This window comes from Cynara cardunculus, unplaced genomic scaffold (genome assembly GCF_001531365.2).
Source record: "Cynara cardunculus var. scolymus isolate 2C unplaced genomic scaffold, CcrdV1 Un_Scaffold_2937, whole genome shotgun sequence".
Lineage (NCBI taxonomy): Eukaryota > Viridiplantae > Streptophyta > Magnoliopsida > Asterales > Asteraceae > Cynara > Cynara cardunculus.
The window spans coordinates 37,929-54,246 of NW_020201283.1; the positions used below are offsets into that span (position 1 = coordinate 37,929).

Sequence of the window (16,318 nt, forward strand, 5' to 3'; positions counted from 1 at the left end):
TGCACATTATTATTTTTTCTTTTAATGTTCTCAAGATACTTTTGACTCATGTCTCCACCCTCTCATACCTCTATGTTTTTTTCCCCATCCCCCAATGTGAGATTCAAACTGACATTCATCATGCGTTGTTAAAAGTTTTTCCATTCATCTCTCATTCAATTGCTTTAGAACTCTCGGTTTCGCTCTCTTGATTCCTTGCTCTTGGTGTAAATCGAATACATTTTTGGAGAAATTTAAATATGTTGAATTTTAAATATATTGAATTTAAAAATATCATACAATTTTTTTCATCGATAGACTGTAATTGAAACCATAACTCTTATTTATTCAAATCGTATTAATATGTAAATACCAAGTGTAACTTATATCATCGTTAAATCTTCTCTAATAAAACCAATGAAACTTCAAAATCGTTAAAATTTACGGCTTCCATTCCATTGTATGAATACACAACAACTAGTATATTTCAGACATAAATTTAGAATAAAATAAGAAACAAAAGAAAACCATGATCATCTGAGGTTCTGATTGGTGGAAATCAAAGATTGTTTCAAAGATTTTGATTGAAAATGGTGGTTGGTGGAATGAAGGGTGACAGTAACGGGCATCAAATGCTTATGGGATTCGCACTTTTTGCTGAATGCCATGATCTGCAGGGCTAAATAGATATTATTATAAAAAGCTAAACAGAAAAAGAAGGCATTCATCCATCCCCACGATCTCTTCTCTATTCTTTCACCACCAATAAACATAGAGAGAGAAAGTCAATAAAGGAATGTTGTAGCCACAGATGAATGAAGGTGAAGCGGTAACAGAAACAACCAAATTAGAGATACCTCTTCGTTTTCTTTCATAGGTTACCCGGTTTTCAAATCAATTTTCTATAGATGGTTGCTTACTGAAATCCTTCGATAGTACGATACTGTGTACTTTTTTTTTGGTGGGTATTGCGTCTTTTGTCAAATTGGGGTTTGAATAAGGGGTTTTCAGCACCGTTTCGGTGATTCTATGTTTCTTTCTTTTTGTGGGATCGAATCGATTTAAAACTGGTGTTAATGATATCAATGGAGGTCTTGATTTTTATTCTTTTGGGTGTGGTATGTATCTGAGATGAGAATCTAGGGTTTCAAAATGGGTATTTCTTTTCCTTTTTCGTTTTGGGTGTATAAAATTCTCCCAGTTTTGTAGCTCAACGCTACATAAGTTCAACCCTCTTTTACTAAATACTAGTCGAGCTTTTAATGGTTGCTTAGTGATATACAAATTGCAATAAAATATATCGCGTAATGGATACGGGGTTTCACCATCAACATACTTTCGCTCTGAATCAACAAGCTATATCTTTCCAATCTAGCGCAAGAGGCAGCAAATCTGAGATGATTATGATGGGGGACTTCCATGGGATGAATGGTACAGCTGGCATGCTTTTTTCAGGGAATTCTGGTACAGTAAACAGCAGTTCAGCATTTACACGAACCGGGACTTCTTGTGATTCTCTCGTTGTTGATTCTGTGCCGGAGTTGAAGCACCGAGGCAGCTTGGCTGTGGAGTGGTCTGTTGAAGAACAATATAAATTAGAGGAAGCACTTCCCCAGTATGTATATTGTTCCAAGTTTTTAAGTATGTTTGGTTTACTGTTTTTCTGATCTTATCCATTGGCTTTTTAGAAGGGACATTATCGTACTTAACTGTGAAACAATTGATTCATTTATCTGAAGTGCACATAGACAGTTGAGTAATATGGAGAGGTTATACATGTAGCTTCATCACATTTTATAGAATGTTTTCTGGTTTAAGGGTTGTCGTGGGGGTTCACCCTCACAATGAAATGTACAACATTTCTTTCCAACATTTTGGTGTAATTTGATTCATCTAAGTATCTTTCTCTTTTGAATAGACTGCATAACTGAAGCTGGTTCATGTATATACAGTTTTAGGAAAGAAGATGGCATCTTTTGTTATCATTCGACCAGTAAACTGCTTCAACATGTACACATATTTTTTCAAACATTATAACTGTATCTTCATAGTGTTTTCTCTAATATTGCTACATCTTTGATGTTTTAATTGAAAAGTTACTTATCTGTTCAGTGACATTAGTCTGCATTTGGTCTACTTTGTGATATTTTTCAGTACATTGTTGGACAATTCCAATGCAGGATCATTTTGTAGAAATGAATCAGTGGCATCAATTTCTTAGCCATATTCGTATTCATGATTTATATGCCCTTGTCCAATACATGTAGATACGCCAATGAACCTGGTGTCATAAGGTATGTCAAGATTGCTGCCACATTGCGTAATAAAACTGTCCGTGATGTTGCACTGAGGGTTAGATGGTTGGCGGTAAGCTTCTCACTCTTTTGTATGATATCTTGATTGCCTTCCGTTTATTAAAACACTATATTTCCAATTGCTGACCTCTTTTTAATTTTTAAATTGTTGCTTCAGACTTGCTCTAACATACTCATGTGAGTCTGGAACTTAATAATCAGACTAAACTTTGGCAGGCCATTTGCTAGGATTGTCAATAATTTTCTGTCAGGCCTTGTTAACTAGACACTCTGAATAGTTGGCGATTTATATACATTTATGTCCACATCTTCCACTTAACCGAGGCTAAATACACTTCTTATTACCTGATGAAGTGTTATGAGACATGCTATATGAACCAGTTTTGTAAAATGAACACATGGGTTTACATCAAGCTAACACTTTTTTATCATGACTGCAAAATCCTACTTGGCTTTGTATGCTAAGAGATTCATTATGAACATTATAAGCTTTCTTGCTCGAATGCTTACTAAGATGAGATATTTGGCAGAGAAAACGAAGGAAACACGAGGAACTGAACTTGGGAAAGAAGCTAAAAGATAAGAAGGTAAGGAAGGCTATGTAGTGACTTATTTGTTGTTTTTGCAATCAAAGTATATTCGAAACAACTACACTTGAAATTTCTTTATGCTATTTAAATTAATCAGATATGATAACCATGTCTAAATGTGCATATTGGGAACCTTCTATTTATCGTGCTTGATTAGAATAGTGTTGTAACCTAGGATACTCTGGTTTATCCTGCATGAATTTACACAAATCAGAAGCAAAATATTATTGGCAGGCAGGCCCACATCTATTAATCATCTTTATTTTCCGATGACACAGACAAAATTAAAAAAAAGTGCTTCTGCCTCAGAAGAGTTGACTTTTGTTAATTTTCTTGTCCCAGAAATGAGTTCTACTTCAGCAATTAACATAAACATACATATATATAAATAGATCACACTTCTAAATTTTACAGGAAGAGTTGTTTGCCAACTTCTTTGTAATCAATAATGAACTTGTGCTTGAAAAGTTGGTTTTAAATTCATTCTAGATTGTAAAGTGGACTCATTTGTTGGGATGGAAGGAATGGTGATTATACATAAAGCCAAAGCTTCTTGTACCTAATAGATGTAAATTTTATCAACAGATCTCGTAGGTGAGATTTTTCATCTCATACTCCCATCATGCTCTCAAGGTATGATCATATAGTATAGTTAACACCTCATCAAACATTTCTTAAAAGCATGGCTTTTGTATAGTTTGTTATACAGTAGCATTTTATAGGATAATGAGGGCTTTGATATGGTCAGGTACTCAGCTTGACTTACATGAGATGATTTTTGCAAGATCCCAAGATAATAATTAAGAACTTGCTTGTAAGAACTAATGTCTAATACTCCATTTACATTGTGAAGCACTCTCTTTCACTCTGTCTTAGCAATCAATGTATTGCTCGTACAATACTCAGTATTCTAAGTGTCATGTTTATTCAGGATAAATTGGTGGAATCAACCTCAAAGCCAAGTATACCATCAATTTCAACGTTTAATGTGGCTCCATTTTCAGTATTGATGAATAATCAAGTCCAGGGTGATGGTAATCATGCTGAAGGTTAGTGTCTTGTGTATATATAGAGAGCCATGGTTGTTTTTTTTTCATCTTGACAAGCTTGTGGTTCTGTTTAGGGCTCCCTCATCTTTTGTTTTTAATGTTTACCCATATTCTCCCTTTTGCTAATTTGGTTTTAAGAATAACAAACATTACTTGGAGGGGATGATATACTTGAATTGTAAAGCATCTTATGTGTGGATATGCTAAGGTCTAAGAAGCATATTCGAGGAGAAGAGTAGATCATATGCAACAAGGTGGATTTGCCAGAAAAAAATCTTAATCTTGAGTTCTTTTTTTGCAAAATAAGGTCTAATTGTAATTAAGAATACTTGTTTTGGAGACTTGGACATGGGGAAGGCCATGGGTGAGCATGAGAGCAGGAAAGCTTATAACTTTTGTCAAATTGAAGTGGAAAAGTAATTGCACTGAAATAAAAAATCCAAAATGTATCCCTTTTCTGGTAGTGGGTGAGGGTTGTATTAAAGATGATAGTTTAATTGGTGAGGCACATAGTTTAATGGGAAGAGTGCGACTATTACTCAAATATTTATTATGTCTTCAAAAAAGATGATAGAAGAATCTTGTAGACTAACCCAAATGTAATTTGTATTTTGTGTAATAATACCTTAAAGGCCAGTAAGTAAAACTTATCAAATCGTTAATTGGAGGTTATTTCACTCATAACATAGATACTTGACCCAAGAAAACTAATAAATACTTAACCTTGGTAACAAAACTAAATGTAAATTTTCTGAATCGTCCTATATTTCGAATCATTAATAATAAATTCCTATTTATATTACCTATGTAAACACCAACAAATCAAAAATAAACTTATTTTTTCAAACTAGTTGTGGTTTGCTAAAAGAAAAAGAAAATATAAAATTGTGAAACACAAAAGAAAAGAAAAAGAGGTGAACCTCTTAGGGTCCTGAACATGAATGGCATCATTCCACACACTCCCTTCAAGGCTAATTCCTACACTCCACTCTTGCACAATTAGACTTAAATAAGCACTTGTGGTCGTCTTTGAATCACTATTTCTACAATAGTTTTGTGCAAGTTATAAGATACTAAGTTGATGACAGTACACACAAGTCAACTGTCTCTACTTGCATGTAGTGATGGCCAAAAACCGGTCCCGGGCTGGTCCCAATCGGGCCTGCTCTTTCTTGTAACCGGCCGTAACCGGTCCTACCATAACCGGTCCCGGTCGGTCTCGGTCCCAAAAAACGATGAAAACATGGGCCTATAACCGGTCCTTACCGGTCCCGGTCGGTCCCAGGCGTGGCCGGGCCGGTTTGGCCATCACTACTTGCATGTATGCTAACTTATGCATTTTCGGACTTTTTTCCCATTTCCTTCCATAAAATGTCTCTTATTTGCCAGTTGCTAATACATCTCTTAGTTATAATAGAATGATTTTTTTTCTATTGAGCAACTTGAATACCCACAAATAGTATTTCATTCTCTCCTCCGCTTTGTTCAACTGATTGCTATGCATTAAAAAGGGAGATAAAACCAAAGGTAAAATAGGGTAAACTTGAATGTTGAATCGGGAATAAGGTGAAGTTTAGGGACATTGTTCTATATACTTTTTTCTTTCATGTGGAATAGCAAACACAAAGTATGCGCATTGTTTGGGGACATTGTTTGTGTTGGTAGCTAAGTCGAAGGTAGAGGTGAATGAGAGGTTGGAATAGTGGGGGGCGACATTGGAAACACAAGAGTAGTGCATTAGCCTTTCTATGACTGAATACATGCAGCACAATTTCAGCATGAGTGTTTTGACGAGGAGATAAAAGTCAACATTGGGGGCAAATGGTGCTCCAAATACACAGTTTCAAATATCTAGTCTCCAGGATCCATAAGGAAGGAGAGGTCGATGATAACATAAGACATCACATGAAGTCAGGGTAGCTAAAATGGATGGTTGCCACGGTGGGTGTTGTGTGACAAGAAAGTCCCACTAAAACTGAAGGGAAAGTTCTATAAAGTAGCTATCAAATGAGCTATGTTGTAAGGGTCAAAATGTTGGTAACCAAGAAGGACCATGAGAGTGTGGAAGTTGCAGAAATAAGGTTGCTTAGATGGACCTATGGTCGAACCATTTTGGACAGGATACCGATTACCGAACAAGGTTTTTCCAGGAGGACTTAGGAGTTGCGCCTATCATGGATAAATTGAGAGGGAAGATTGCAGTGGTTTGAACAGTTGGGAGGAGACAGATGGCGTCTCTGGTGAGCCAGGTAGAAAGTTTGATGATCAAGGAGGTGGACCATGGGAGGAGGGACAGGTCGCAGAGGTCGTGGGATGAGCAAGTGAGGATGGAGATGGTGACTTTATACATTTCCGAGATATGACCTTTGATAGGAATCTTGGAGCAGGCTAGGGTGTAGGGCTGGCAGATAGCACAAAGGGATGGAGGGAGTTGGAGAGGTTGGGTGGGATTTCAGGAGGGTTAGAGAGTTATCAGAAAGGTTACCAATATCCTGCGTTGGATAAGGAGTGTGTAGTTTCTTGTCTCTTTATGCTGCACAATACTTATTTCTTTTTTATATGATGCTTACTTTTATTTAGTCTTATGACTTCTTTTGAAAATTGTCGTTTCAATTTCAACTTGTTATCCCAAACCTTTTTGGCAAGCTTTTTGATCTTCACAGGTCAAAACTTATTTGCACACCCCTTTTTCAAGCTAGGGGTCTTCACGGAAACAACCACTCTACTCTCTGCGATAGAGTTCAGGACTGCGTATATCCCGCCCACCTCAGACCACACCAGTGGGATATCCTTAGCTAGTTTGGTCTGGAATAGCTAGATATGATGCACCGACTCTCCAAGGCCTTCTGATGTTTTCTATTGGGATTCATCACTTCACAGTTTCTTTGAGTTCACTTCTAGTCTAGCCCAACTAGGTCGGCATAAAAGGCTTGCTGAATCTCATTTACTACTCTTAACCGACTACTATGCATGAAATTTCTAAAAGAAGTGAAGGGCAGGGAAGTCCTAAATGGAGTTGCAACTTATAAATCTAAGGTAATAGGCAGTATCTTACTTTTGCCATGCCCCCTAGAGTCAGCTATCAATAATTTTCCAAGTAAAGATTATGCAGTTTTTGGTTCCAGGAGAAGGTATTCTGTGGAATACTTGTGAACTGCTGATCAAGTGTTATGTTAAATATGGTTTTGGTAATTGTCAGTATTTGCTTCTCTGAAGCTTGAAGATGTTCATTACAATAAATGATCAGCCTATCTATAATAAAAATTAAATTATAACACTTTTCTCTTGCAGAGTTGAAAATCATCTTTGCTAATGCTTAGTAGTAATCTGATTAGCCTGAGATTTGTTTTACATCTTCAAGAAGGAAATAGGGGTAGTTTGGTCTTTTCTGGTTGGAGAGCAGTTAGATGTCGGTGTAGGAAGATTGAGTCGGTGATAGAAAGTATAAATAGAAGTGTTGTTGGTAGTTGCAGGTCATATTAGTGGAGAGTTCCAACCTCTCGAATGTTGGAGATTTTGGTCTGCAATCATTCAGTTACTATTATTTGGTGATTGAATAATAAAATTCCATATGGATTGTCATCATTTTGATAGTTTTATTGACACAATGACTTTTATTCTACACGTTGAAGCAGCATTACAAGGCTCAATAAGGCATCTATTGGAACAAAACAGCCAAGTTCTTGGTCAGATCTCAACTAATATTTGTGCACTAAAGGTGAGTGATTCATCCAAAATTTTCTATTTTTTTTTTTTTGTAAATATAACATGCATTTACAATGACAGCAGAGCTCAGCCAGTGTTTATATAGATATGCGTGTATGTGTGCATGGTTTTTAAGTATATAATACTTGTATGCCGCAAATGTCCCTCAGGTTATGTGCATGTTATATGTGTGTATATAACATACATGTGTGTCCGTATACATATATACATACAGGCTGCAGTTTTGAATTTTGTATGGTTGAGTATCTTTTTCTAGAAGCTGACCCTTTTACAACATCAATCAACAGCTGCAGGACAATATCGACCTCTTTATTCATATGAAGAACAATATTACCACCATCTTAAACGAGTACGTGAGATATCTATAAACTCGTTATTTCTTCTGTATCTATTAATGTTATTTCCGTTAATAAATAATGATTTCACTTCAATATATGCAGCATGAGATACATGCCTGGGCCACCACTGACTGTATCACTAAATGTAGATCTTGCAAATAGCATTCTGCACACAAAAAGTCAGGTAACTCAGCTTTTCAAGGTGACACTTTTGCATTACTTGGTTTTTTGGGAGTAATCTACGAGATCCTGATGACAGAATGGTGATGGTTGCTTTCTGTTTATAACTGACAGACAATGATGTTCACTTCATCAAGCGGGATGCACATGAAGCAAGAACCGAGGTGTTGGTGAGGGATGGTTTCTTCGGTTTTTAGATTTTCTCCAAGTACAGAACTAAATCCGCTATAAAGTCAACGGGCAGAGCAAGTTTTCACCCTCTTGACTTTACTCATCCAAATTCTTGGTCCTCAAGAAAGATAGTTTATAGGGATTCTTGGGGATTTTTGTGTGAAACTGTATTGATTGCCTATTTGGATCCAAACCCAGAATAAGAGAAGTTGTAGAACTTCATTTTCAGAAAGCTAAGAATGTTTAGCTTGCTGCTTACCTCAACCTCAAGGGTAGCCATTAGAGAATGAAGTTTCTATTGTATTTGAGTGATGATTGGCAAGGGGAATTAGCCATCTTCATTGGTGTTCTTGTTCCTTTTACGCATTTTCTCCCCCTCGAGAGTCTGGTATGTTTGATGTTTGTGAGCTTTAGTACCTATAACTGTAATTTTTTGGGGTTATGAAACTAATGGCTAAAAACGACGATATAGACTACTACTTATTGTTTTTTTCTATTTTTTTGAGCAATTTTGCCCCCATTGTTTAATAGAATACTGGGATCTTGATGAATTGTTTCTCTGGATATAATGAACAACGTGCGTGGCATAGCTTCCAACACAATATGGGTGGGGGTGGGGGTGGGGGTGATAATCCTTGTGAGTAGGGTGCTCAAAAATCCGACAAACCTAACCCAACACTAAATAATTCAACTCGATGTTTAATCGAGTTATAAAATTGTCAAACCGTAGGTATTGAGTTGATATTGTGTTACTATTATTTGAACCCGATGAACCCGATATCTTTTTATTTATTGAATTTAATATGATTGTTGAATTTCTATTAACATGTACATTAGACAATTACACTATCATGTATGTTTTTCATATACACATATTTATATAACTCATTCGTATATATATTCAGTATTTGTGAACATATATATATATGTAAATTAAGAAAATTAACTGAATGTGATATATGTAAGAAGTATGGATAAGTTGTATCAAATAGGCATGGCAACGGGGCAGGGATGGGGTGAGTTTTGTAATCCCCGGCCTCGGCCCCGGTTTGTGTCTACCGGGGATCCCCGGCCCCGGTCCCGGGACCCGTTTTAGCGGGAACCCCCGTCCCCGTTCAGGTCGGGTGAACCGGGTTCTCCACCGGGTCAGGCAAATCACCATCCCTAGTATCAAATGGTTAATGATGAAAAAGAAATTATGAGTAGAGAAATAACATATTATAGGTTAGAAGAATATTTTAATGTACCAAAGTATCAACCCGACTAATCTGACTAACACGTACGGGTTGGGTATGGTTGGGTTGCACTTTGGTTCGGGTTGGGTTGGATTAAGATTTTTCAAACCGTAAGCATTGAGTTGGATTGTTCAAATATCCACAACTCGATCAACCCAACACATGAGTACCCCTCCTTGTGAGCTATTGACTTTGCTAACATTTCTAGAAAGTTAAGAAAAAAATGTGTTTCTATAATATATGTGTTTTGATAACGTAATCTTGGATATATTCTTAAATTTCTTTTTTTAAAATTGAGAATTATAAATTAAAATTCTTAAAAAAATTATATTTAATTCTAGTTTGTTCTTAGAGATTTTATTATTGAATATTAAATATGTATTTATTTATTCAAAATAACTCAATGATCTTTATGGTTTCAAATAATAAAAAACTATTTATGGAATTAGGGGATGTTTATCAAACATTTATCTGATAAATGTTTACTGGTAAAATTTAACAATATCATTTATTTACCGGGTAGGATTTTAGTCAACAAAAACGGTATCATAAGCAATAATTTACGCTATAAATACTAACCATGGTAAGAATCGATCGCTTTTACTTACTGGATAATACTTTTGACCCTTGCATCGTTCTTATAATATAAAATTATCGATTCTTACGATATTCATCCATAAAATATGGTGATTTGGTAAATACTTACCTCAGCGAATGTTTTAATAAACTACCCATGAGTGTTTATCGTACTAGTGCTTAACGAACCGACCGTTAGTCGGATGGTGCAAGTGTTGACTAGTCAAACATGGGTGTTGGCTTCGAAACGGTGCCGTTTCTCACTACTTTTATCTTACTCCCCAAGACTTCTCCGCTATTTCCCTACTCATCGGGTTTCTTCTCGCAGATCTTCTGCGAATCGCCCACTAGATTAATCGATCCTCAGCTCGTAAGTTCATCACTTTTACGTAAGATATGCATTTATAATTTTTGTATATTAATTTTTTTAAATCAGCGGCAAATCTTTTGATATTGGGGGTTTCGTATATTTCTTGTGGAAGTTTTGTTTATTTTCTCGATCAAAGTGAATATTTTGAAATACAGGTACTTGAAGATGCCTAGCGAAACAATGGATGTTCCAAAAACCGGATTCAGTTTCGACTTGTGTAGGAGAAACGATATGCTGGCGAAGAAAGGATTAAAATCTCCATCTTATTTGAAGACGGGAACGACCATCGTTGGTTTAATTTTTGAGGTATGCTGGTGTTTCTATTATGTTTGTTTAATTGTTTGCTTCTTCCTCAAAAATTGTAGAATCAATGTCAAAATTTGAGTTGCAAATCAGCCCATTTGATCCCAATATTTTAAGGTATAGCTTTATTATGTATTTATGTTTGTTTATTTGTTTGCTTCCGTCCTAATTTGGGCGGATACTCTGAAGACATAATGCAGAGTTTGGCTCTTCATATATTCACTTCAGTCTAAAGCCAAGCTTTTCTACTATAATGTATGAAGTAGAGTATAGTAGAGGTGACCATAAATAGAAATGGATACAAACCACATATATTATTTTGTAAAACCTAGAGTACATCACCAAGCTAGAGCAATATAGAATAACACACACACCAATAGAGAAACTCATACGGGATATACTATCCAAACAAACAAAAAAGTAAGAAAAAACAAGAATTTGCTTATAACAAAAGACACAAAGATGGGCCGGTGGGGCTTGGTCATGTGGTGTGGCAAGTACTTGTTCATGATAACATAGGTGTCCTTAGTTCAAATTGCACACTTGTGAATTGTGGAATTCTCCAGTGAATTATCAGAGGTGCATAGACTGGCTGGCCACAAAACTTCACTCCCTTGTGTTTGGTTTTTTGTGTCTTTAAATGACATAATCTGGAACCTGCATTCAACGTTAAGGCTCCTTATTGGGAAATCCCCAGACATTCCAAGTCATTGCTGCCCTCATACATTATATGCTAATTTTAACCTCTCTCTTTTTAACCTATCTCACTGCATAATCAATTCCTATGTAGTGTTTGATGTTACACACATAATTCCACCTAACAAAAAGGAATACTGTAAGGCCCATAATCATCTTTGATCATGACAAACTACTTGGTACATTACATTTGCACTTGTTTCTAGATTGAGTTTGATGGCAGTCATAGCATAATCATCTCATCTCACAAAACAAAACCCATGGACTGAAAAAGAGAACTGTTTATGGAACAGAACATCATTTAATAGTTAAGAGCTTTCTCCTCTTGTGTGGTGGTGAGTATCCATAGTGTATGTACAGAAACTGATGGGAAGTGTCTGAGATTATAGTATTGAAGATGTAAAGCTAGGTTGAGTTGAGACTTGAATTTCTTTTTGGGATTTAAGGAGTGATATCAGTGACGCATTAGCTTGCATATGTGATTGCAACACTTCATTGTCTGATAAGTGTGTTGACAAGGAAATTCCTTATTGCATTTACCATGAATGGGAGGAGAAAACTATATGTTAAGTGAATAGAAGTGCAGACCTACACTATTGAAGTTTATTCTGTTTGCCAGATAACTCATTAGAGATTTTCTTGTTTGTTTGTACCATTAAGTTAATTAATCCAATAAATTTCAGCAGTGATCTAATCACCATGATTTCAATAGTTGTTCCTGAGATGGAATTACCTCTGATTCTCTACATTCTTCTTCAGAATGGTGTCATTCTTGGAGCTGATACTAGAGCAACAGAAGGCCCCATTGTTGCTGACAAAAATTGTGAAAAGATTCATTACATGGCACCAAACATATATTGCTGTGGAGCTGGAACTGCTGCTGATACAGAGGCTGTTACAGGTACTCTTCTGGTCGTATATGTGTTGCACCATGTCACTCTTTTAGAGGATTTAATTCAATGTATATGTAATTGAAAATATCTCTTTGCGGTAGACAACATCAGCTCTCAGCTGAAGCTGCACAGATATCATACTGGTCGTGAATCAAGGGTTGTAACAGCTCTTACACTATTGAAGTCCCATCTTTTTCGGTGAGCCTACTTGTATGTTGGTTTCTGGGGGAATGGTAGCATTCTTTCTATTATTTAGTGCCTGATTTTTCTTTTGCCGATCTAGCTACCAAGGTCACGTGTCTGCTGCTTTGGTGCTTGGTGGGGTTGATGTGACAGGCCCACATCTGCATACAGTGAGTAAATCTATCTTCCATTCATATGAAAATATCCTAGTGGGCCTATTAGCTTGTCAAAGAGTGTTCTAAATCATGATTGATTCTCAGATCTACCCTCATGGATCAACTGACACACTCCCATATGCCACAATGGGTTCTGGGTCTCTTGCTGCGATGGCCATTTTTGAATCAGAGTATCGTGAAGGGCTTACTGTAAGTTCTCACAGCTATATTATTCTACCCTTTACCTATAAAATTGATTCACTTAGCCTTGTTCCACATGTGTAAGTTCAACCATTCTTTTTTCTTCAATGATTCATCATCTCAACATGTTCATTGTGCTCCTAATATCAGTAATTTAAAATACGAGATCTTTGCCATAAAAGGGTCTACATTTTGACGTTTGATGAGGTAATCCATAAAAATAAAAAAATTTCTTTATCGGATTTGGATTTGAAGAACTAGATTTTAATCTTCAACAAGAAAATGAACTTGTTTTTCTGGGACACAGGGGGTATGTCATATGTGCTAATTATTAGTGACCATTTAACTTATTTACAGAGGGATGAAGGAGTGAACCTGGTAACCAAGGCCATATGCTCTGGCATATTTAATGACCTAGGAAGTGGAAGCAATGTAGATGTCTGCGTGATAGAAAAGGTTTGTTTTATCCTGTTTTTCTCTTTGGATTGCAGATTATGACGTTCAAATTATATATTTTATTTTCCTGATAACCTTTGGCATCTGATGCACTTTATGTGAATACCGCTTTATGTGCAGGGTAAGAAAGAATACCTGCGGAATCACCTGACTCCAAATCCCCGCACTTACATCAGTTCAAGAGGCTATACATTTTCCAAGAAGGCTGGTTAGTAATCCCATAGACTTTAAATTTAGGGATTAATCTATTATGTTGACTTGGAAGACTATACTGTGGCAGTTTTCTTCTGTCATACACTTGCTTCTAAATGGTATTAGTGAGCTCAATTGCTCCGAGCGTGTAGTTAACCATGTTATTGTTTTATCTAACTTCTCTCCAGTAGAATCCCATCATGTCCAACTCTTGGTAGCCACCATATGTAAATTCTATATTTTCCCGCTCTGTCCCTCTGTCTTCTGCATATATAATTGTGAATTGTTGTTAGAGATTTGGGTTTTTATGTAAAAAGACAAGATTTTGACCAACTTCTTTTATCGGAACTGTAATTGCTCTAGGTTTCTTTCCCATATATCTATACTCTTATCAGTCCTACATTTATCTATACGGATAAAACACCATATATAAACATAATTACATAACAGCTTTTCCATTGGTTACATGACCGTTCCTTGTATCAATACCAGTGCCAGTTGGCACTTGAAAAAAGAAAATGTAGTCTATTTAATCACCCCACACACATAAACTGGAAGCAAAATTGAAAGTAAACCTCCCTTTTGTTACAATATTTGTTGGTGATCATCTTGGTCTTCTGCAGAGGTCTTGCTCACGAAGATTACACCACTGAAAGAGCTGGTTGAAGTAGTTGAAGTTGGTGGAGATGCCATGGAAGAATGAGGTGCAATCAAAAGAACCTTCCCAGCAAATTATGTGGTGCTTTTATGTAAGATGAGTTGCTTCCAAGGTCAAATTATTATTATCAAAAGATACAATTTGTATGCAGTTGATTCATGTTTATATAATATTTTGAAGTTTCTCACTTATGGGAAATTTAACAGCCTCTTGCTCAACTAGTTGTAATTTCCACATTTGGTCCAAATTTAAATGGGTAAATTCAATCAGTCATCAGAATCGACTCGATATGGCCTCAGGTTGCTCAATTTCAGCTCTGCAGTTCCGTTTGTTGGTGGTTAAACGGAAACCCTACTTTAATGGTGATGCAAAGTTTTTGGCAATATTAGCAGTTTGCTGGTGATGCAAATGCACCAATAAACTCGGTAAGCATCATTGATGGATGCATCACCATTCGTTCGATTCTTGTATATCTGGCTCGAGAGGCTTATGGCGAAGAACGTGCATTACCCAGAAACCCTACTTGAATATACTAAAAACAGATCTAAGTGTGCAAGTACAAAAGAAAAGGTCCAGTTATTTGGTTCAGTTTTGTCAGTTCAAATGTTGCAGACTCTTTCTTATAAACAATTAAATGAACTTGTAATCATAAAAAACGTAACACCATCTATAAAAAATAATCCAACTTGGCAATTGTTTGCCAGCTTGGCGAGGAGTCTGAGTTGGCAATTGATGGTGGGGCCATCCTTATCCACGTGGGAAGTAAAAGGTGGTCTGGTCCATTCCAGACAACTCTCAACTCATTCCAACACATCCATCACATGGTTAATTGCAATTAAACCCCTTACACTTTCCATCACTTTTCATTTACCACCTTTTCATGCTTTATGCTACAAATCTAAACATCAAAAACAAAATATCAGTAACATCAATTATAAGATTTAGGTGCTGTTTTGTTTAAAAAAAAAAAGCACTTAATTGCCTCTTATGTCTGAATCGGTCATACATTGAGGGATTAAGTGCGTTTGTTTTTTTTTTTTTTTTAATTAAGTGCTTAAAACATCTGATTTCATCTGAATTATTTAGAGGTAAAATGCAGTCTGAAAACCTCTTAATCGCGTCGCCTCAAGCTCTCGCCTACCCTCCGCCATGTTCCTCTCCCTCTCCTCCCCGCTCCCCTCCTCCACCACCTCCATTTCTCTCCCTAAACCCCACCTCCACCCGCCACCACTCCGGCACCACCTCCCACCCTTTCTCCACTCCGGTGTCGGTATCGTCGATCGATTACCGTCTCCGGTTCCTAAAGCATCGGATGCACTGCCTCCTCCTTCATCTACCTCCTAGGGTTTTTCGGCATCGATTTCGTTCAATCCTTCGGAATCGAAGCTTGGGGACTGCCTTAGGGCTGCTTCGATTCGACGGCAGGCGTTGGAGAGGACGACGGGGAGGTCGTTGTTAGGGTTGCCATTGGAAGGATTCGATTACGAGTCAATTTTAGGGCAGTGTTGCGAGATGCCTAATGTTTTTCCATCTCCATCTTCAGAAATCCAAACCATTTATGGGTATTTAAACCAACCAAGCGTAAACAGGGGCTTTCAGTTCCTTAGCAGCTAGGGTTCTTCAATCTTCCCTTTTCCTTCATTGGAAATGGAAAAACATCAGGCATTGGAAACGATCATAATCAAGTTCATGATGTTAACAGTGATTCCACTTCTGATTTCCATTGTGAGTTTGGATCGTTTGAACACCAATTTCGTTTAAATGATTGGATATTTCAGTTAAATTTAATTGAAATGAATTGATTCAAATTTCAGACGTAAAAACAAACAGTCTGACTGATTCAGATTTCAGACTTCAGCACCACCTCTTAAAATTCATAAGTGAATTCAGACTTCAGACTTCAGCACCTCTTAAAAAACAAACGTCACCTTAATTACTAGTTGTATCAGAGCATCTACAACAGACATGCTAAAATAAAAAAAATTGGAAACTTAGAAAATCTTTTTTACTTCAACAACATAGCTGTAAGGTATAATAAATATATTAAGTGTT

The 16,318-nt window shown here is 36.7% G+C and overlaps 2 protein-coding genes across 4 annotated transcripts; both read left to right on the forward strand.

Annotated features, from left to right (window-relative positions):
• Window positions 1-626: 626 nt before the first annotated feature.
• On the forward strand, window positions 627-8,807 carry LOC112503374. Its single transcript, XM_025107429.1, has 8 exons — window positions 627-1,594; window positions 2,247-2,346; window positions 2,825-2,881; window positions 3,816-3,933; window positions 7,569-7,651; window positions 7,947-8,008; window positions 8,100-8,181; window positions 8,292-8,807. Exons 1-8 carry the CDS (start codon window positions 1,287-1,289, stop codon window positions 8,349-8,351), a joined length of 870 nt encoding a protein of 289 aa, XP_024963197.1. The 5' UTR covers window positions 627-1,286; the 3' UTR covers window positions 8,352-8,807.
• A 1,655-nt stretch (window positions 8,808-10,462) lies between these two features.
• LOC112503370 (proteasome subunit beta type-7-B-like) lies at window positions 10,463-14,547 on the forward strand. 3 transcript variants are annotated; one of them, XM_025107425.1, is made up of 9 exons: window positions 10,463-10,529; window positions 10,685-10,835; window positions 12,288-12,429; window positions 12,523-12,619; window positions 12,705-12,774; window positions 12,865-12,969; window positions 13,318-13,416; window positions 13,537-13,624; window positions 14,232-14,547. In XM_025107425.1, exons 2-9 carry the CDS (start codon window positions 10,695-10,697, stop codon window positions 14,309-14,311), a joined length of 822 nt encoding a protein of 273 aa, XP_024963193.1. In that variant the 5' UTR covers window positions 10,463-10,529; window positions 10,685-10,694; the 3' UTR covers window positions 14,312-14,547. The 3 variants fall into 3 exon arrangements, with proteins under 3 accessions (XP_024963193.1, XP_024963192.1, XP_024963194.1); XM_025107424.1 differs by having other exon boundaries at window positions 10,469-10,548; XM_025107426.1 differs by lacking the exon at window positions 10,463-10,529 and having other exon boundaries at window positions 10,580-10,835.
• The last annotated feature ends 1,771 nt before the right edge of the window (window positions 14,548-16,318 follow it).